Source organism: Quercus lobata, chromosome 4, assembly GCF_001633185.2.
Source record: "Quercus lobata isolate SW786 chromosome 4, ValleyOak3.0 Primary Assembly, whole genome shotgun sequence".
NCBI classification, from domain to species: Eukaryota; Viridiplantae; Streptophyta; class Magnoliopsida; order Fagales; family Fagaceae; genus Quercus; species Quercus lobata.
In genome coordinates, this window is record NC_044907.1 from 31261932 (window position 1) to 31285502 (window position 23571).

The 23571-nt window shown below is 39.0% G+C and overlaps 2 protein-coding genes across 2 annotated transcripts; both read left to right on the top strand.

The window, feature by feature from the left end:
• Positions 1–492: 492 nt before the first annotated feature.
• LOC115985026 lies at positions 493–2817 on the top strand. The gene is made up of 2 exons (XM_031108003.1): positions 493–950; positions 2538–2817. Exons 1-2 carry the CDS (start codon positions 493–495, stop codon positions 2815–2817), a joined length of 738 nt encoding a protein of 245 aa, XP_030963863.1.
• A 14553-nt stretch (positions 2818–17370) lies between these two features.
• LOC115987146 (cell number regulator 8-like) lies at positions 17371–20876 on the top strand. The gene is made up of 3 exons (XM_031110620.1): positions 17371–17916; positions 18589–18791; positions 20413–20876. Exons 1-3 carry the CDS (start codon positions 17568–17570, stop codon positions 20650–20652), a joined length of 792 nt encoding a protein of 263 aa, XP_030966480.1. The 5' UTR covers positions 17371–17567; the 3' UTR covers positions 20653–20876.
• The last annotated feature ends 2695 nt before the right edge of the window (positions 20877–23571 follow it).

The window sequence follows — 23571 nt, forward strand, 5'->3', positions numbered from 1 at the left end:
GCCCAAGATTGATCAGCTAGTAGATGCAACATATGGGCACCCGAGGATGAGCTTCCTAGACGCCTTCCAAGGCTACCACCAGATTGCCTTGGCGCCCGAGGACCGAGAAAAGACAGCATTTATTTCCCCGAATGCAAACTATCACTACGAGGTCATGCCGTTTGGATTGAAGAACGCGGGAGCCACGTATCAGCGAATGATGACGAGAATGTTCCGAGAGAAATTGGATGCACGGTTGAAGTTTATATTGACGACATGGTGGTAAAAATCAGAATTGAGTCACAGCACACCGAAGACCTCCGGGGAGTATTTGAGATACTACGTCGGCACAAATTGCGCCTGAATGCTGAGAAGTGCACTTTCAGAGTGGGGGCTGGTAAGTTCCTGGGATATCTGATATCTACGGGAATAGAAGCTAACCCCGACCAAATAGAGGCCGTGAACCGCCTCAAACCACCAAGCAATCCTAAAGAGGTGCAAGTGCTCACTGGAATGTTAGCCACCCTGAATCGATTTATCTCCAAGTTTGCCGATCGCTGCCGGCCGTTTTATCAACTTCTGAAGAAGTGGAAGGGGTTTCGATGGGACGAGAGATGTGATGAGGCTTTTCAAGAGCTAAAGGAATACTTGGCAAAAGCGCCGAGGTTGACAGCCCCGGAGCCCGGGGAGGATTTGTTTATGTACCTTGCAGTCACCGAACATGCCGTAAGTGCTGTCTTGCTAAGGGACCAGGGAGTACAAATGCCAGTGTATTACGTAAGCAAAACCTTAGTAGATGCCGAGACAAGGTACTTGCCTCTTGAGAAGTTAGTTTTAGCCCTGGTGCACGCCACGAGGAAGTTGCCACATTACTTCCGGGCACACACGGTGTTCGTCCTCACTGAGTATCCATTGCAGTCACTGTTAAAGAGATCTGACTTCACAGGTCGAATTGCCAAATGGGGGACTCGGTTGGGATCGTTTGACATAAGATACCGACCTAGAAGCTCGGTGAAGGGACAGGTTCTCGCGGATTTCATCGCAGAATTCACACCCAAGAACGAAGGCAAGGTAATCTGTAGAGCAGAAATTCACCCGTGGAGGGTATTTGTGGACGGCGCATCAAATGCTATGGGGACCGGGGCTGGTATTGTCATAATCACCCCCGAGGGTATACAACTGGAACACTCCTTTAGATTGGGATTCAAAGCCTCAAACAATAAAGCCGAGTATGAGGCCCTACTGGCCGGGATGAGGACCGTATTGCATCTGGGCGCAAAGAATGTAGAGATTTACTCGGACTCCCGGCTGGTTGTTTATCAGATCACTGGGGACTTCGAGGCTCGAGACCCTCGAATGAAAGCTTATCTAACTATGGCAAAGCAGATTATCGGTCAGTTTGGAACGGTAAAGATATCCCAGGTAGCTCGGTCACAAAACAAGCACACTGACTCCCTTGCCACGTTAGCCTCGTCGGCCACCGAGGACACGCCGCGGCTTGTCACGATAGAACTTATAAAGGAGCCAAGCATCCATGTGAAGAGTGTTCCCGACCAAGCCGGAGTAGAGGTCGCGCAGGTAGCAGTGGCTGGTCCGTGTTGGATGAACCCGATCATAGACTTTCTTTCCGAAGATAAAGTTCCAGAGGATGAAGCCGAGGCCAACAAGATTCGCCGGGTGGCTCCCCGGTACTGGCTCTCTTCGGACGAAAAATTGTACCGAAGGTCCTTCGCAGGCCCTTACCTCTTGTGCCTACATCCCGAAAAAGTCAAAGAGCTTCTGACCGAGCTGCACGAGGGAGTGTGTGGCGGATATGCTGGGGGACGGTCTTTAGCACACAAAGTGATGACCCAGGGGTTTTGGTGGCCACAGATACAGAAGGATGCTACTGAATACGTTCGGAGCTACGAACAGTGTCAAAAGCACGCCCCAATGATCCATCAGCCTGCAGGATGTCTAAATCCTGTCAGCAGCCCGTGGCCATTCGCACAGTGGGGGCTTGACATCCTCGGGCCATTCCCCCGAGCAACGAGGAACCGCCGTTTTGTATTGGTGGCTGTAGATTACTTCACAAAGTGGGCTGAAGCTGAAGCCTTGGCTAATATCCGGGATACTGACGTGAAAAAGTTTATATGGAAAAACATAGTTACAAGGTTTGAGGTGCCAAATTCGCTAGTAACAGACAATGGGCTACAGTTCGACAGCAACACTTTTCGGACCTTCTGCAGCGAGCTCGGCATCAGGAACAAGTATTCAACCCCGGCATACCCACAAAGCAACGGCCAAGCTGAAGCAGTAAACAAGACTATTTTGAACGGGCTCAAGAGAAGGTTGGATGAGGCGAAAGGAAGATGGGCAGAAGAGCTACCCAATGTATTGTGGGCTTACCGCACGACCCCCAGGAGATCCACGGGGGAAACCCCGTTTTCTCTGACATACGGAGCAGAGGCAGTGATACCAACCGAGGTGAGCTTATGCAGTGCACGGGTCGCCCGGTTTGACCCCGTCCAGAACGACGACCTGATGATGGAGCATTTGGATTGGCTAGAAGAATGCAGGGAGGCCGCGACCGTACGGCTCGCCGAGTATCAACAGAAGCTGGCCCAAAGATACAACCGAAATGTAAAGGGGAGGGAATTCAGTGCCGGGGAACTAGTGCTAAGGAAGGTTGTGGGGAACATGCGAGACATGGCTACAGGGAAGCTTGCTCAAACCTGGGAGGGGCCATACAGAGTCACAGCCATCGCGGGTGCAGGGGCCTACTACATGGAAGACCTTGATGAGAGGCCGCTTCCCCGACCATGGAACGCCAACAACTTGAAGAAATTCTACGCATGATCAATCGTGTAAGCCAGAACTTGTATTTCGTTGAAATTAAGAGCATGATGAACTTATTTGTATATGCTGTTTTGACTTCGTAACCGCACACCAAGAGAATGACAAATAAAGTTCTAAGGACAGAAACCTGACCCCCGACTCGATCAAAATCGCCGAGCAGGTGGAAACCTTACAAATAAATCTCTAAGGACAGAAACCTGACCCCCGGCTCGATCAAAATCGCCGAGTAGGTGGAAACCTTACAAATAAATCTCTAAGGACAGAAACCTGACCCCCGGCTCGATCAGAATCGCCGAGCAGGTGGAAACCTTAAAAATAAATCTCTAAGGACAGAAACCTGACCCTCGGCTCGATCAAAATCGCCGAGCAGGTGGAAACCTTACAAATAAATCTCTAAGGACAGAAACCTGACACTCGGCTTGATCAAAATCGCCGAGCAGGTGAAAACTTTGAAGTTAAATGCTCTAAGGACGAAAACCTGATTCTCGGTTAAACTAAAATCACCGAATAAGTTTAAATCTTATAATTAAATGCTCTAAGGACGAAAACCTGATTCTCGGTTAAACTAAAATCACCGAACAGGTTCAAATCTTATAATTAAATGCTCTAAGGATGAAAACATGATTCTCGGTTAAACTAAAATCACCAAGCATGATGAAACCTAACCCTTTACAAATGCTAAGTCCATTAGCGCTCTCGAATTCCCCAAAGCACCGCACAACAGGTTTTGGGGGTATCATTCCATTAAGCAGCTAGAGCGCTGGCATGATTCAAGCAAAACATACAAATAGATATAAATTCATTCAGCAGATTGAAACGGAAAAAGAAAACGATCTACCGATTAAATAAATAAAGGCAATTGTTCGGTCACCACATCCCGGTGACGTAGGCAAATAAAACCAACAAATTAAAAATAAGATAGTAAATAAAAGTAAAATCAGCTGGGAGGTTGGGTCGGCGGGGTCACTTCCTGTTGGACGGTCTGGGGGAAAGGCGAGTCTTCACCGAGAAGCTCCTGCACGGTCGGGATGCTGGTGGCTTCCATTTCCTCGGGCTCGGCGTGAGCATCAATTTGTTCAACCAGCTCCCTCATACTGGCCGTCTCCTCCTCGTCAATAGCAACCGGGGCTTCTTGGGCGGCGGGTACAGGGCTCGGATATGGAATTTGGCCGGGGTCTCTCAGATGCGAATCTTCGGGAGCTCCCATTGCCTGGAGAGCGGCAAACCACCCGGCCTCAAAACCCATATTTCGAGCCTGAGCCACCACCGGCTCGGCAGAATTTTCGGAATCAGCGAAACCTACGTCATACCACTTTTGCTCCGCGGCCGCCAAGGCTGCCCTGAGGTCGGCTATCTCCTCGGCGTTGGCAGTGTTAAGGCTGATGGCTTCAGCTAACTTGACCTCCGTCTCATTCTGTTTTTCCAGGAGGTCCGCACACCTTTTTTTGGCCAATGCCCGGTTCTTCTCCGCGATAGCAGCCTTTTTCTCGGCCGACTCAGCAGCTTTCAGTTTTTCCTTCGCCGTTTTAGCTGCCGACTCCCGCGCTCCCTTTTCGCGCTGGACCTCCTCGGCGAGATCCCGTGTCTGGCTGGCTACTATATGAGCCAGTTGGGCAGCCTAGCAAGCACAAAAATTAATAAAGAAGCAGAAATGAAGGTATGTAAAGAAAACAAATAAACAAAGTAATTACCGCAATGGCGTGCCACTCTAACCGGCGCCCCACAGACTCCTCTGATCCCTCCTTAAAGGCATGCATGTCCTCAGGAAGAAGAAGACCTTCAGCCAAAGTTTGGGCAATACGGCCGCCCTTGCCCTTCTCCCACATCCGAACACAGGCGGTTGAGGGCAGTGGCTTGCTGTCCAACAGGAACTTTGGCTTCCACGCTGGAGCCACCTGAGAGGAGGACGCCACCCCCGTGCCAGCTTCGGTTGACGGCTCACGGATAACAATTCCTCCTGTTGGTCGGGGAGGAGTCTGGACAGCGGCATCTCCCGGGCCCGTGGAAGGTTGATCGGTAACTTTCTGTTTCTTACGAGCCCGACCGGCCTGCGAAGGGGGTGGAGGCTGAGGCACTTGACCCCAACCCTGAGAAGGTGGGGGCTGATTGGGTTGCCGGGCACCGGGCACGAACCGGTCTATTGTCATGACCTTCCTTGATACCATCTTTCCACGAGGTTGGATAGCTTCAGCTAGCAAGGCAGCCGCTTCAATCACCTGTTGTTGAGGCTTGGCGGCTGGATTCTCGGGATTGGGCTGCTCTTGGACTTGGTCTTCTTGCTATATGGCTTCGTGGGCTATCTCTCTGAGGCGTCGAGATACCCGTTCCGCGGACTCGTCTCGCAAAGGAGCTAGCTCGTCCGAGCAAGTGAACCGCCGACCAAATTCCCTTGCCTCCCCTGTTGTAAGTGTCGGCGGCAAAAAGTTTACGTACCGGACGTCTATATATGATAGCAGGGGGCTGTCAACTAACAGTGCCTGCTTGAAAGGCTGCCAGGTAGAATAAACCGGCTCCACTCCAAGGATCAAGTGCGAGGCCCGGAGTTGTCCGTCCCAATGCATGTATATCTCGAAACGGAGGATGAAGTTTAAATCCTTGGTGTGGACGGCTCTGAGGTCCTGAACAAACACTTTGCCGTCTGCAAAAGAGCAAGTGACACATTAGTCTCTAACAATAAAAATTTACTTCAATAAGAAGAAAAGAAGAAGTGGAGGAAAGCAATTATAGCAAGGGGATGGTACGAACCCACTTCACGCCGTGAAAGGGGGCAAGGGACGTCCCCGGCAAACCAGTTGCCGCGCACCCTAACGAACTCCCCGGCGGAGTTCCTGTTCGAGTCAGGCAGGCATGATATCAGCCGTACCCGAGTATCTCTTGTCTTTAGGTAATAGTTGGCGGTTCTGTTCCCACAGAGGCTATACATTTGGTTAATATCATGGTGGTTTAACTGTAAGTTAAAGGTGTGGTTCAACTTACTGACACAGCTAACTACCCGGTAAAAGTTGGGGGGAAGCTGGTCAGGACACAGCCCGTAGTAAGTGAGTGTGTTTATCAAGAAGGGATCCACGGGAAACCTGACCCCACCTTCTAAAATTGACATTAAAGGAAAAAAGGCTGTACCCCGCCCTCAGTGGAGTTCAATATCACTCTCATGGCAGTAAGCCACATCCACATCATCGGGAACATTAAATTTACTCCTAAAGGTGGCCAAAGCAACCGGGGATTCTAGAAGGTAAGAGTAACCCATCTACAACGCCTAAAACTACAAAAGGGAACTTAAAGAAATAAAGCTGAAGAAACAGGAAGGGGAAGAAAGACTTACTTTGGGTTCTAAGGATGAAAAGAACACTGGGCAAGCGAGTAAGCGCACAGAAATGTGGTCGGTAGAGAGTAAGCACAAAAAATCAGAGGCGAAGGAAAAATGAAATGATGTTCAGAGGGGGACTATTTATAGAGCCAAAAAGAAATGGGGGAAGAAGAAACGTTTAATCAAGCAATAAATGGGCACGATTTACGAGCGGCCCAACGAATGCCAAACGTAACCGATTCGTGCGCCGCTTCGGTTCACGAACCGTCATGCAATAATGGCGACTGTGCCTGGAGCCGCGAAACGGCGCGTTTTTTGAGATGCATATTAATGAGAAGTCAGTCATGAGTCCCAGGCTATAAGATTCCCGAGGTCAAAAGGCCCAAACAGCTCCTTAATTCTTCTCGGCAACCGAGTATGAATCAAGGGGGGGCTATTGTACGGCACCGAGATCTCAGGCCCATACAGGCCATAGGCCCAGGCCCATACCGGCCTTGGGCACAGGCCCAGCAGAAAGGCCCAGTTACCCTGTGCCCTTCTTGAAACTTCCTTAATGTACAAATAAGTTTTGGGTATTGAATTCCAAGAGGTGATCGGTTAAACGTTACCGGGCAAGTATATGAGCCGTGCTCGGGAAAATGTGATATGCACGGGGAACTGAGTTGCCGAACATAATTGGTCAAGATGGAACCAAGTTCCAAGACCATAAATGCTGCACCGCCCTCTCACCTAAACATCCACTTTAACCAGATAATATTGGACCTTCAGTAGCACTAACGGTGACTGTAATTATAATCTCCCCACTAACCTTAGCTATAAATAGAAGAAAGTTGGGAGAAGAAGGGGTTCAGAAAAATTGAGAGAAAACAGTCAAGTGAGAGAGTATCAACTGAGTGTTGTTTTGAGTCTCTCTGCCGAGAACGACCCATAGTAGGAAATCCTCAAGCCCACTACAAATAAATTGTGAGCCCAAGTGATCTAAGGCCCAGAAGTCTTATACTTGGTTCCTACAATAGTTTATTGGTGAATCTAATTTTTATCAGTTCATAATTGAAACCATTTTGAAGGGATGGAAAATTTTACTCGTGATGCTTATTATATATCATAAAAGAATAAATTAAGTAGCTTGTGAACAAACTCAAGCATGCTTAACAAAAAAAAAAAAATGAACAAAACTTGAACAGACTCATCATTTATTCACTAGTGTATAACCTGTGCATATGCGCAGTACAATTAAAAACAATCACAATTATACACATATATGGATTCAAATTAGACATAGTGTAAGAGTTACCCATAGATATATACATGAGTTTTAATTTTTTGTTTTTTGTTTAGAAATACACACGAGTTTACTATTTTTTTTTCTTTTTTTTTTTTTTGGTTTATTGGGTTTTTGATAGTTTACTTATATTAGACTATGTGTCTTTTTTACAACATTGACTCACCTAGAACAAAAATTAAAAAAACTTTGATGGACACATGACGCAAAATTATACAACAATTGGAATCCAATTTAGAATCTAATTGGATTTTCTCTCAATTTTGGCTTTAATTATATACTTGTATTATTTCTTTGCAATACACAACTTGATGAAAATTCATATGTAAGCTCAAAATTTTTAAAATAATCAAAACTATATTATTAAATATATAATGTGGGGCCCAATAATTTATAGGCCAGGCCCATTTACCTGTAGGGAGTCCAAAGGCCCAAGCCGAGGAGGGCTATGGCCCAAACTCAATAATATAAAGCACAAGATAGCCTTGGGATACAGCCGAGGACAGTTCAGTTTTCGGCAGACCCAAAGTCCCACCTGAAAGAGGGGCAAAAACGGTATAGGACTAAGCTTGAAAGAAAATCTAAAATATCCAGGGAAAGCTGCCTTTACTACCATTCAATACTCTGCACCTGACAGAGCCGTATTCTTCGGCTTTTACAACCACCCCCAACGACTTTGGGTATGAATTGATGGGACAAGTATCAGTCTTGAAAAGGTTGACCCTACACGTGGACGAAGGACAGTGAACGCAGGCTAGTATAAAAGGAAAAGTAAGTAATCTAGAGAGAGGGCTGGGAAAAATGGCCAAAAAACCAAAGCCTCCCAGCCCACCTCCAGGAGAAAGACTCCAGGGGTGAAGACAACTTAACCATGTATGAACACCACGAAAAACCCACCGCCTGGTGACCAAGGCCTAGCCTTTCAAACCCACGCTCTACAAATGATATTGTTTGGGCCTTTTTACGTGCGAACCCAACACTGTTACGGTTCGTTACGAATCGTGTCCTTACAATTGGCGCTGTCTGTGGGAAAGGCTTGTGTGTTGGCATAGGCGGTAGGTCGAGAGAGTTCCTTTGTCATTTATAGCAACTGGTTATAGAGTTTTAGTCTAAGGTTCCGCTAGGGGCTATGCTTCTTGACTAGGGGCTACGCTTGGTAGCGTTAATCGCACGGATAATTCTAGGGGCTTGGCCGAGGAGTTAACTCCCCTAAAGCCAAGGTCCCACGCAAAGAGAAAACTGAGTTTTGGACAGAACCAAGGCATTGCATGGTCCTCGAACTCAAGCCTATGGGGAAACCAACTACTTGGATGAGAAAACTGAGTTTTGGACAGAACCAAGGTATTGCATGGTCCTCGGACTCAAGACTATGGGGAAACCAACTACTTGGATGAGAAAACTGAGTTTTGGACAGAACCAAGGTATTGCATGGTCCTCGGACTCAAACCTATGGGGAAACCAACTACTTGGATGAGAAAACTGAGTTTTGGACAGAATCAAGGTATTGTATGGTCCTCAGACTCAAACCTATGGGGAAACCAACTACTTGGATGAGAAAACTGAGTTTTGGACAGAACCAAGGTATTGTATGGTCCTCGGACTCAAACCTATGGGGAAACCAACTACTTGGATGAGAAAAAGATTGAGTTTCGTAAGGTTGGCTACTTAATAAAAATTCTAAGTTACTCAATCCTCGGCTCAAATACTGTAAAAGGTTAATGCCAATAAGAGTGTTAAGAAGATGGTGAAACGCCCCACTATTCAGTAGCCTAGGGGGGCTGTTCATTTTGCGGGTGATATGTCTTCGGATGGTTACTTTCTACACCGCATCGAGCATTCAGTTATCATCTCAGCTAGTTTTGGGGTAAGTATCGTTTTTCACAGGTCGGCATTGTTGTGCCAAACAACTCTATTAAAGTTATGGTGATATCTTTTTCTTAGCAAGTATTTTGGCCCTAGGTGTCATTGATTCAAATGCTATATTATTGTGCCGAACAGCACTCGCAAATTCATAATAGCGCCTTTCTCTTTGATAAGGGATTATGGCCCTAAGTATTGTACTTTAAGGTCGGCGGTATTGTTTCAGGCCGACTCAGTAAGCTCATCATAATGTCTTTTCTTTTCCTGCCTAATGGGAGTTTCAGCCCTAAGTATCACTTGTTCGATTCAGTATTATTAAGCTGGACTGTTTTTATAAATACGGAGCAAGATCTTTTTATTGACTGGGACTTTGGTCCTAGACGTCAGCCACGGTTTAAAAATAAAAGGAATTCACAAGATTGTATGTCTATTCATTGCGTTATCATTTCGGAAATATAGAGATAGAACATGTGATGTAAAGTGATAACAATTTTTACTAATATAAAGATGTATTACAACGTACAAAGAGGGGTTTAAACAAGCCTATACAAAAGGTGGATTGCCAAAACAATAATAATAAAAAAAAAGCAATACAGATAAATAAACAGTCAGATATCTTTTTAAACTCGTCTCCGAAGTCCTTCCAAACTCTGCCTCAGTAGCGCCCATATTGAGAGAAGGACCTTCTTCAGAAGAAGATGGAGGAGATGAATGAAAAGGAGGAGGAGAAGAAGAGGGAAGAGATGAAAAGAAAGAAAAAGGAGTAAAAGAGGGAGAAGGAAAAGCACCATGATGGATCTGGTGGTGGAAAGAAGAAGAAAGAGAGGCAAAAGGAGGCACCAGTGAACGAAGAGAGGAAGAAGGAGGGGCACTTAGTCCCTGCCTCAGTCCTGACTCCTAACACACTGGTGTCATGTTAGATATGCTCATGAGAGAGCGGTTGGTACTGATAATGGGTGTCCTCGGCTCAGTCACGCCGAAAGTTCAACGTGACGAGTCCCTACTTCGGATTTTGGCTGAAAGGAAAGTGAGACAAATCTTGAGTCTCCGCCATCCCTGCCCTGACCGAGCCATTTCGAGTTTTATTAGAACATGGTGTTTTTGGGAGGGGTATGGTTCCTTCATTGCTTATTACTATGGTGAACGTATCACCATTTAAGGTATAACCAGAGGGTAAAAGTAAACTCTGGGAGGAGTCTAAGGGTTTCAGATTTTTGGGGTATTAAAGGGGTTCATGTATGGGAGAAACAACTCTCGCCTTTTCTTTTTATATGAGGGGCGAAGCGGAAGGTACTTAATATGTTCAGATCTCCAAGGAAATCTGCAAACAAGAATATGCCCGTTCCGCTTCCCCACACCATCAATAACTGTTAAATCTGAAAGATCTCGTAAAAGGAAACTATTAAAGACACACTTTGGATAGCCAAACGGCATGAGTGCGTCGTGAATAAATTAAGAGGAACATCTCGTAGACCGGTACATTTCCTGGGCAGGTGGAGAACCGCCAACATCAATGAAAGGCTGAATTAAATGAGCCATGATAAAGGCTCGGTATTACCAAAACCCCCCTTTCCAACCAAGGGGTTGGACAGCAGGGTTTTGAGGGGCTATTGTGGGGCCCAATAATTTTTGGGCCAGACCCATTTACCTGTGGGGAGTCCAAAGGCCCAAGCCGAGGAAGGCTATGGCCCAAGCTCAATAATATAAAACACAAGATAGCCTTGGGATACAGCCGAGGACAGTTCAATTCTCGGCAGACCCAAAGTCCCACCGGAAAGAGGGGCAAAAACGGTATAGGACTAAGCTTGAAAGAAAATCTAAAATATCCAGGGAAAGCTGCCTTTACTACCATTCAATACTCTGCACCTGACAGAGCCGTATTCTTCGGCTTTTACAACCACCCCCAACGACTTTGGGTATGGATTGATGGGACAAGTATCAGTCTTGGAAAGGTTGACCCTACACGTGGACGAAGGACAGTGAATGCAAGCTAGTATAAAAGGAAAAGTAAGTAATCTAGAGAGAGGGCTGGGAAAAATGACCAAAAAACCAGAGCCTCCCAGCCCACCTCCAGGAGAAAGACTCCAGGGGTGAAGACAACTTAACCATGTATGAACACCACGAAAAACCCACCGCCTGGTGACCAAGGCCTAGCCTTTCAAACCCACGCTCTACAAATGATATTGTTTGGGCCTTTTTACGTGCGAACCCAACACTGTTACGGTTCGTTACGAATCGTGTCCTTACATATAATAATAAAAATTATAAAATAAGTAAATAATTTTAATAACAAAATTTACTTTAAGTTATATTTTTTAGAGTTTAGATTTTATCAGTATTTATCCTTTTTTTAAAAAAAAATATATTTATAATTCTCTGTGTGCTTTGTGTTCATTTCTTAATATGAGATACAAAATAATTTTGATCAATTCCCATTTGTGTTATTTTTAATCTATGCCATAACCAGTACAAAAAATAATAAACAAAATAGTTCTTCAATATATATATATATATATATATATTCTAGTTATGGTCTAATTGAAAAAATCAACACACTCACAAATTAAATACAATAGCCGAAACCAAAAATCAAAACATACACAAAAGAGTTCAAAAATCGAGAATATAAAAAAATAAATAAAACCTTATATAAGAGAACCAATAACTTAAATGGGAGTCCATTGTTATGCTTTTTTATAGTAAACTTCCTTTGGCTTAATGTCATGCACGCAAATTCAAAAACAAAGAACGATAAGTAAGATGAGTTTATTAGATTAAAACATAAATTATAGACTTTAATTATAAGGATGACTTATTGGTTAAGAAGGATTGTATTGAAAAGCAATGGCTAAATATATATAAGTTTTGAAAATTTTGATAATAGACTTTTAGTTGGAGTAGAATTTAAATTTTTTAAAACTTAGTTGATAAAGATTTATCTAAATTAAATTATTATTAAATCTTATCCCTTAGTCAAGAGCTTTGTAACTTAATATCCTAATAAAATATTAATTTAATAAGACACAACTTGAGGAAAAACAAAAAAACAAAGACAAAAATGTGGGTTGTGTAAGATTTAAGTTTATAAATTTTTTATGTAAGGTCCTTGTTTTGAGCTTCTAGCATAACAGAGATACGGACTTAAGCCCAAAAAAGTTCCAAACAATAAATTTGTAGAGAATGGGTTGGAAACCTGGACTTTTGCAAATTAGATGATCGACCAATAGGTTTTGATGATAAAGAAAGAAAGAAAGATAACAAAAGTTTACTAGGGAAAAACGTTCTCGGATTTTATCCGAGGAGGTTGATTCTTAAATATTGCTCTTAATACTTTGTTACAAGTCTAGCACCCAGGTTGCTCCGGGCTCCTCCTCTTTTTTCCCTTCTCCTCTATTTTATCCTATCTTCCTTTCATTTCCACCATCCACGTATAGATTTAGATTGATAGTGCTGATATTTGTCCCATCAGCCCCTTCCTAAAGTCTTTGGGAATGGTTGTAAAGGCAAAAAAGTATGGTTCAATTAGTTGCAGAGCATTTAAAGTGACAATAGCAGCTTTCTCTTAGATATTTTCATGCCTTCCTTTGTCTTGTTCTTTCTTAATACTTATCCTCTTCTATGGAATGGTCCGAAGTGTTGCTCTTAATGGCAGACCATTCCCTTTGTCCTCGGCCTTGCCTAGCCGAGGAGGGGTTCTTCCTCGGATTGGACCCTTGGCCCAACATATACATAGATATAGGCTCCCTGGCCTTTCACCCCCACATTTTGTAATAGACCTTTTTTAATATAATTTAAATTTGTTTTAAATTATTGTTAAATCATGAAACTTGAGGGAAAAACAAAAAACAAAAGAAAATTTTGATAATAGACTTTTAGTTTGAATAGAATTTAAATTAAATTATTGTTAAATCTTATCCCTTAGTTAAAAGGTTTTATTTATTTATTTATTTAAGAAAGAAAACGTGAGTTGTGTGTGAGATTTAAGTTTAGAAATTTTTTATAATAGCCTTTTAGTTTGAATAGAATTTAAATTTATTGAAATTTAAACGATAAACTTTTACCTAAATCAAACAGTTGTTAAATATTATCCCTTAATTAAAGAAATATATTTTAACAAAAATATAAAATTAATTTACAAATAGTGACTAGTGAGAGTAGCCATTTTTTTTAAAGAATAGTGAGAATAGTTATTTAGTGCAACCACGACTTCTAAGCTCACCTTTTATTATATAGTAAATTTAGATAATAAAGTTTTGAAAAGTGCTACATCTACAATATTTTTATAACAAATTATAGGTGGTTAATTATTATTGGTTCAAATTTGAACTTACCACAAAGATTACTATTTTGCCTCAACAATAGCGACCAGTAACAACCTGCCACTTATAATTTTTTGTGAAAATGTTGTGAAAATAGTATTTCTTTAAAGTTTTACTTAAATTAAACTGTTGTTACTATTATCCCTTAACTGAGGATATATATCCTAACAAAAAATATATAATCAATTTAATAATTAGCGAGAGTAGTTACTTAATGCAACCTTATCTTCTAAGCTATTATAAATTATACGATATAGATATATAGATTTTTGTACATGGGAAAAAAATGGTCATATTACATTGATTTGACTGGTCAAAATTGAGAAAAGATCATAGCAGTTTTGTAACCCCCTTAAATTGGACTCATTTTAAATCCGAAACCAATTCAATACATACCCAATTGAATCATACTCAAGCTCACCCAATTAGACTTGTTTACTTTGGTTTTGTTATAAAAAAAAAAAAGAAAAAAAATTGGGTTTTAGTTAGCCTAACTAGTAAAATTTTTAATATTTGAATAAGAGATCCGAGATTCAATCTTTGTCTATACTAAAAATTGACTGATTTCTTAATTTGATAATAAAGAGCTATCATCAATAGTGGACGTCATAGGTTAAAATTTTTTTAAAAAAAGAAAAAGAAAAAAGAAAGACTTGTTTACCAAGTATATTCCTAATGCTCAGCTTGGGCTTGTCAAAAGACACCAATAACATTACACTAAATTCCTGTTACAGCTAAAAATAAATATTGATTTCTGAGTTTATTGATTCAGGTTGTTAATTGTTGAAAATATTAACTGGGAAACAAAAGGAACATATCTGTAGGGGAACAATTTGGTGGCCCAGTTCTTGTTGTTCAAGTCTTGGTCCAAAAAGCCCAACACAATGAATTCTTATAGAGTGTGGATTTAAGAACTATGTTTAAGTAAGTTAAACAGAATATTGCATGGGTTGGGAGAATACATGAACAAGAACAAAAGCCATTGTGTTCAAAAATCATCCAAAATGATAGGGGTAAAATATAATTTACGGATGTAGGTTAGTGCAGCAGGATTCCTTTGCATGCAACAGTATTTTTCTTTTTACTTTTTCATCCCCCCTTTCTTACGAGGACTTCTACACATTATATAGGTCTTTTCTTATCATCTGGGCTTTACACTTGTCGATCATCTAAACCCTTACTTGAGCATCTGTCCCATCAGACACCCTTCTCAGTTCCTTGTGAGTAGCGATAGCCAAGGTAGCACTGTTCAGGGGTCCTCTTCACATTAATATGGCTAGGAGAGTAGTTGTAGTGCATTCAATGTGGCGGTGGCAGTTTTTGCTTAAATATTTCGTGTTTCCTTCCTTTTCACGTATTTAGGAGAGGGGATTCGGTGGCTGGGATGCACTTTCGCTCCGGATTTTCAGTGTCCGAGGAGAAATTCCTCCTCGGACATGTTGTCTTTGTTCCCAGTGACGTTTGAATATGGATTGCTTGAATCACGTTGACTCCTCGGATGGGCTGGGGTCCTCGGATGGGTCCAAGGCCCAACCTGTTATTTTGGGCCAGTCCCCACAATATCAATTTAGCTTATTAAAGATCAATTCATTTAGGATTACATATTTTTTATAATTAGCTGAAGTCGTTGATCATGAGTGGTGGACAATTTATGTATGAACTTGTATATATATATATATATATATATATATAAATATATTACTACTCAAAATTTGTAACTACAACAAAATAGTGGCACAAAAGTTGCGTCTCTAAATCTTGTTCTCAAAAGACACTATTTTATAATACTCTACCGCGGATTGATCACGGTAAAAAAGACAACCTATAAAATCATTTTTTTGGACAATAGATTTTTTATATTTTTGAAATGTTCAATTATTCTTTATTATTAGTTTTAAATATCAATTATTTTCTTCTTATATATATATGGACAAAGTTTAGTTACAAAATTAGTTGTAACCTAAGGTTATAAGTTTACTTAATATCTTTTTATTGAAGGTTAATTTTTACAAATCCACCATTAGACTACATTTTCTTCTTATTTTCTCTATACTTGCAAAATTTTTAGAAAATTCAAGATCAATAAATATGTCATCAATAAATTGTTTGAATTACAAGTTTTTGTAGTTTAAAATTATACATAAAATATAAACTTCTAGATCATATAATAAATAATATCTGATGGACACAAAATTTGACATGTATATTAAGAACATAAAGAATACACAATTCAATGGTTAGATTTTCAAGTATGTAACAATATTTATTTTATTGAGAAAGTTAGGCTATAACTAATTTTATAACTAAACTTTTTTCCTATATACATACACAGCCTTTAATTACCTATATGTTTTTTTTGGTGGAGTTTTATTTTTAAGGCTCCAACTCCACCTACACCTCTAATACTATCAACTCTTAAACAGAAAATATAGATTACAGTTTTCATAATGGGTAAAGACAAAAAGCTATTTATTAAACAAAAGAAGAAAAAAAGCTAAAATATCATGAATGCCAAAATTTATTAACCAATTTTTTTTTCCCTCTTAATAGAACCATTCATCATTACTGTGAATCCTACAAGATTCACATCATCACATGCACAGGATAGGAATAGCCTGGTTAACTTCTCCACCAAATTGAAAAAGACAATTTTATAAAGAAAAATGTTTGTTTTAAAATAAGTAATTTTTAGGTATTTTCGGATCACATTAAATAATTCTCTCTTTTCTCACATTTATGGTAAGATCCACTTATTATATTTGTAGTTGGATATACCATAAATGTGAGAGAAGAGAGCGCTATTTCACTATATTCTTAGAGTAATTCTTAGTTGGGAAATTATTGTGTACTTTCGGAGTACCATAAATGTGTACACCCTCCTCTCACATGAATGGTGAGTCCCACAATAAATTTATTGTGGGACTCACCATTCATGTGAGAGGAGGGTGTACACATTTATGGTATTCCAGAAATACATAATAATTTTCCTCCTGGAATTGATTCAGATCTTGTAAATTTCTTAGAGTACTTTACCAAATAGATTTCTTTTAATCTTAACCATTCTTTTATGATTTAAGAATCTAGATTCTGCCATGTCAACATTCCACTAATAATACTCTTAATTATTTTGTTTGCAACATTATTTTATTATTTTAAGAGTATTGTTAATGAAATATTGACATGTCAGAATTTAGACTTTTAAATCATAAAAGAGTAGTTAGGATTTAAAGAAATCTACTGGTAGAGTACTCTAGGAAATCTAAAGGATTTGAATTCCTCTCGGAACACGAAAAATGATACTCTATTATTTTTTTTGGTAAAATAAAATGGGGAGATTTATGGTTATATTACACCCCCGGACAGGGTGCCGCTAGGATTAACCGACGTGTGGGAGGGTCAACTCTCACCTAGGATGCCCACCAATAAAAATCTGTATACAACAGGACTCAAATTTAGGTATGGTGCACGAAACGCCCAAGCCTTACTCGCTCATTAGGTGTAACCAGATCCACTCATTAAATTCAGAGGTAATTTTTCGCTTAAAACATGTTTGGACTCTGTCACTGGTATTACTATTTTATTCTAATATTTATATTAGTATTATTTACTAAAAAGAAAAATATCTGTCACAGCTTGTTTGGGAGTCAAAAGACTTAAGAGGAGGTACGTCCCAGAGAGGTAACTAATGCGTGACTGACACGTACGCGGTTTACGCTGTTTGCTGAGAGTCTCCGGGACCTACCGAAGAATTAGAAACAAAGCAAATGCAATGCAATGCTTTGTTTTGTTCTCGGAACCCTCTTACCTTTGACGATTTCTCACCTGTCTCTTTCTTTTTTTGTTTGTTTCAAATCAAATCCTTCAAACGTTTGATTATTAAAGAAAAAAAAAAAAAAATCCAAATCCTAAGGTTTTAAATCAAAATCAACCCCTCTCTCTCTCTCTCTCCGTGAAATCAATTTCGAGGGACAGTCCAGATCCAATGGCTTCTGCTGCTCAGGACTTGAACAAGAACGATAATCACGAGGAATCTAGCCCTCTCTTGGCTAAGCAAGAACAACAAGAAGATGGAAAGAAAACCACCAAGCTAGTTGAGACTAATAAGTCTGATAAGGTTGAGACTAAAAAGTCTGATAAGGTTGAGACTGATGCGAAAGCTCCGGCTCCGGCAGTCGGATTTGTCGGCGGGTACGCTTGGACCGCCGATGGGCTTCCGTTAAGGCACGGCGGCAGCGTCGTTGGCGAGCCCATGGGCCGTTCTCAATGGAACTCCAGCCTCTGCTGTTGCCTCGGTCGCAACGACGAGTTCTGTAGCAGCGATCTTGAAGTTTGTAAGTCTCTCTTTCTTAATTTTAACAAATACCAGTTATGTCTTCCATACTTGCAAAATTTTCATGTTCATTGCGGATCAATAACTATCTCTTTTATAAAATGTTTGAATTTATGGATGGAATATGTAATTCAACGGACAAATATTATGTATTTTGAAGCTAAAATATTGGCAAATTATAATTTAAAAACAAATTTATAATGCTTTCTTTTTTAATGCAATCGGATTTGAATCAGTGTTGTGGAGTCAACGATCGTAATTTTTGCTTGGACAGTTTTTTTTTTTGGTTATAATCCTTTCTTCTTTTATATGTTATAAGGATAAGAAATCAAGCTCGGACTTCGGATTATATCTTTTCTCTTTGTGTTTGATTCTTTAGGAAATCCCATTTTTGAAAAGAACATGAAGAATTGGACATTCCTGGATTAATTGTAGGGATAAATGAGAAAGCTTGCAATCCTGTTAATAATACATTACATGAGTTGATCTTGATTGTTGTTTGACAAAATTCTGAACCTGGTACTATGTTGCAATTTAATCTTTCGATGCTTTGGGAATGTCAACAGTTTTGGATTATGAGGTTTTCTTTGTAAATTGATATGTTTTTCAACTGCCATTTTTTTCAACAATTATTCTTTTCCTTTCTTTCTTTAACGATATGATGTTGGGGTAGGTGTTCTTGGAAGTTTTGCTCCTTGCGTGCTGTATGGAAGCAATGCCGAGAGACTTGGATCTAATCCTGGGACTTTTGCTAATCACTGCTCAACCTACACTGCTCTATATTTGATTGGAAAAATTGTTTTTGGTTGGAACTGCCTTGCGCCGTGTTTTTCATATAATAGCCGTACTGCTATTCGTAGGAGGTTCAATCTAGAGGCAAGTTTCTCTCTCTCTCTCTCTCTCTAAAAACAAAAAAATAAAATCCCTGATATGAGCAGTGGCAGTCTTGGTCTGCCTTTGAGGTGAGCAATGACAGTTATTGTATATTCTTATGAGATGCATGGTATCAATCGTTGTCTCTCGTTTGAGTTTTCTATCTTTCTTAAAGTTCTGATAAATATCACTTATTTCTATGAAAATGGTATCAATGCGTCATTGGGGGAAAAAAAAATTTCAATTCCAATCGGTATTTTAAATCAGTTTCAATACAAACCTAGTTATGTAAGCTGAAATTATAACAATTTAGACTTGCATCTGGTTCTTAATATCATTTTGTAGTTTGCTATTAATGATTTCAGAATTGTTTTAGCAACATATGGTTTCTGAATTTTCAAAAAGCTATTATTTTAGGTAGTCATATGTTTAATAGATGGAAAGTAATATCAAAAGGTGTCCTTTTAATTATGTAATGTTGGTTACTTTTATATATATATATATATATATATATATATTTTTGGTTAGTGTAATATTGGTTACTTATCATTAGACTTAAATCATCTCAACTTAAACCTGGTTGTTTAAGCTGAAATTATTAATGATTCAGAGATGCAGATAGTTCTATATATCATTTATAGTTTGCTATTAGGGAATTCAGAATTCATTAGCAGGTTATGGTTACTGAATTCGTTAAGTCATTAATGAAGCAATTCTTTTTGAAAAATTTCCAGCACATTTTTTGGGGGGATTATGATGTTTTCTAAAATTTGGGTTAGTCCATTGCATTTTATGTTGGAGTTGGGATTAATACTCTCTTTGTATATGGTTTTTATAGAGTATATGTCTTGTCATTGACACATTTTTTAGCATATTAGGATGTAAGCAACTGCCTTCATTGGTATTTTCTTGTGGTGATCAGGGCCTAGTGCTACACAGATTTGGGTGTTACATATAGTCTGATTATTTTCTATATTTGATCTACATCAACTTGCGTGGGCTGTCTTACAGAACCTATTTAGATAAATACTCTGTTTTTCCATCAAATATATACGCACACGCATGCACAGAATCATTGGATATCAATGTATTTTTTCATAGCTAGGTAAATATCTCTCTGAATGTTCTTGGATCAAAGGTGCTACATAGCTTGGTTGGTAAAAGAAAACAATAAAATCAACATTGATAATGTTAATAAATTTGATGGACAATGCCTCTCAGTCGTGTTCTTTCATGCACTTCAATAAAAGTTAGTTTGTGTACAATTCTCAACATTTTTATCCTTGGGCTTTGTAGTTTTGCTTCTCCTTATTTTACGTAAGCTATTTGAATTATAATTGTATTCTCATTGATAAAACAATAACAATAAGAATTATAAAGGAGAGCCCAAGTTGGAGTTTTTCTTGATTTGTGCACGGTTTGATTGATCTCATGTGTGCGGTCTTGAAAATTGTAACTCCCTTCTAGATTTCACATATTCTCTCAAATTTTGTGCATAATTCTTTTAGGTAATGTGTGCTCATCATCATGAGCATTAATAATCTATTTTATTAATAAATTATTGTTACTTGTATATATATATGGAGAGCTTTTGATTCATGTATTCATTTTAAATGATAAACAGGGCAGCTGTGAGGCACTTCATGGTACATGTGGGTGCTGCGGAAGCTTTGTAGAGGATGAGGTGCAGCGTGAACAATGTGAGTCTGCATGTGACTTTGTGACTCATGTCTTCTGCCACCAATGTTCTCTTTGTCAGGAAGGTCGTGAGATCCGTCGTAGGATGCCTCATCCTGCGTTCAATGCTCAACCATTCTTGGTTATGATTCCTCCAGTGGAGCAGGCCATGGGCCGTGGGGCCTGAGAGCTTCCTGTCTCAGCATGAAGGAGTTTTACTATCTATATGTAGCATCAGTGCAATATGATACCATGGAACTCTTTAAAGTGCATTTGCATTATCTCAGCCACTTAGGCTTCTCTGCTTTGTTTTGTCGAACACCCATAAATAAGATACAAAGAGAATGTGCACTTAACATATATATTATGTTTATAATACATGATGTTTGTAGATGTCTATTGTTTTCATTACATCGTGATGACATAATTCTAGATACCGAAAGGCTTTCTTGCGTTTTGTTGTAATTTAGTTTGTAAAGTGGATAGAATAAGTGCAAATTCTTGCCTTACGAAACTGGTTAAATGATAGGTGCTGGATAATTTGTTGCTTGAGGAGTTCAGGTTCGGTAGCTGTAGAATTTGAATTCTTTCAGCTGAAAAATTCTTCAAAATTATACAATTTTGATCCTACTTCTATATATATATATATATATATACACACACACACTATAACATTATCTTTAATTTTAAAAGAATGGTTACAACTTCGCTCAAACATGGTTGTAATTAATGGTTACAACTTCACTCAATTTCTTTCCATTAGATGAGAATTTTGATAAATTTATCATTATATTACATTTTCTTATTATATCATTCATGTTTGCAAAATTTCCAGAGGATAAAATTTAATAATTATGTCATCAATTAAATATTTAAATAAAAAATAAATTTATGGATTGAATAGTAAATAACATTTAATTAGTTTGGTGGTAATTTTCTCCAGTCATGTTATTTTCTAATTTATATATATATATAGTGTAAGGACTGAAATTGGATTGGTCCCAAAAATGGATTGGACTCAAACTCCAGCGGCCCAAACAATAAATTTGTAGAGCATGGATAGAAGAACTAGACCTATTCTAAAAGAAAAACGATTAGATTTAACGGTTCAAGACTGTTAGATACAAGTAGTTACAAGTAAGACTAGAAAATCTATCATCGGAATAGCTCTAGTAATTTGTATCCTATGGATTTGTTGAATAATAAAATTGTACAAGAGTTCCAGTCCTGATTTTTGATTTTTTTTCCCCCTCTCCCTTTCGTATGTCTTTCTATGTTATATATCCCAGCTTTGGTGTTGTCCCTACCACACACGTGTAGGTTAGATTCAAGGTACTTGTTCTTATCCCATCTAGCACTTCCCAGAACCATCAACTAGTAGCTGTAAGGCTGCTTGATCACTGTTCAGGTGTCACTTCCACATTAATGCGGCCAGAGAATTAGTTGGGAGTCATTTAATGTGGAGGTAGCAGCTTTTTGAAGATATTTCTTGTCCTTCTCCTTTCTTATCCCTTGGCCGACGTCTAACCCTTAGTGATGATGTAACTCCGAAGCAAGTCCGTGATGATATGACACTCAAATCGACCTCGGACACATGTTGCCGAGAGGGTTTTTGTTCTCGAATGATTATTGGACCTATCTCATATTGTCTCTACTCCTCTCTTCATTTTGTTCCCCTCATAATCTTATTTGGACCTCTTCAGATGGTCTAACGTCCTCGAATTGGGCCATAGGCCCAGTTAATACTGCCTTAACAATATTTCCTAATTAATTAGCCCCCACATATAGCAATAAATTAACTCATATATTTTGACCATTTATGCTTAAGGATTTTTTTTTTTTTGGTTCTTTTTTTTTTTGGCTATTTATATTGCAACATTTTTATTTTGACCCTTTATGTATGATTCTTTTTTCACATCGGTCATGTTGTTAATTTTTGTTAGAAATCTTCGGACACCTAACATTATATGAGTGAACGCCACCATACATTTAACTACTGGATTACTAACAAAATGAACAATAAACATTTAAATCTTTATTGTTCATCTTTTCAAAAAAATAAAATAAAATCTTTATTGTTCATAGTGATGACATAATTCTTCATACCGAAAGGCTTTTGGCTATAAGAGAAGCCAATGATTTGTCCACCTCCGGGAATCCCAAATTGGACACTTGCTGTCTTCTGTCTTTTTTTCATGCCCAGTGCCAACGTCGGCAAATTCAAGCTTTCTTGCTTTGTTCCAGTCTTTGTTTGCTCAGCTATCATCCCTTTTTTTCTATTTTTTATTTGCGTTTTACTAACGTGTGTTCTTAGGGGTTAGGGCATACATTAGTAAACTATTTTAAGAAATTTTTTATTAAAAAAATGAAAAAGTGATTAACTTTTTTGTTGGTTTTTTCAAATTTTCATAAAAAATTCATAAAATAAATGATTAATGTGTGCCTTAAATGCATATTAGACCATTTTTCTTTTTTACTTTGACATAATTGGTCTGTTTAAGATTATTATTATTGTGGGGGGTTTCACTCACAATAAAACAACTACAATCACACAATTCTCTATCCACCTATAACCACAAATTTCTCTATAAAAAGAGGGAAGACCAGTTGGTTTTGGGCTCTCTTTTGTGGTCTCTCTCTCTAAGAAAAGCAATTGACTTGACTTGAGCTTCAGAGTGCTTCCAGAACCGACCAATACTCAATAGACTCCAGTATTGGACCAGCTTTAAAACCAAACTCAACACATGTAGTTCATGATGTTATTATCAAATCGTCCTCCCTAAGCTCCCTAGAGTTCCTTATAATAATAATAATTATTATTATTTTTTAATTTGAAGAAATCTTATGCGTGTGTGGGATTGATTTAAGATTGTAGGATTGTGTGAAACGATTCTTCTTTAGCAGTAATTTTGAAGCAAATTCAAGTCGTTTGGGGAAAGTAGAATCTGGTGTATTTCTTCCTTTCTATTTATAAATTTTTTTTTTCCTTTAGTTTTTTGTTTGAATAAAGTAGAATCTTGTTTTCTCTTTAGTTAGCTCAAGTTTGATTTTGCTTTAAAATTTGGATTTTTTCCTTTTTTTTTTTCCCCGTCTTACTCTATGGATA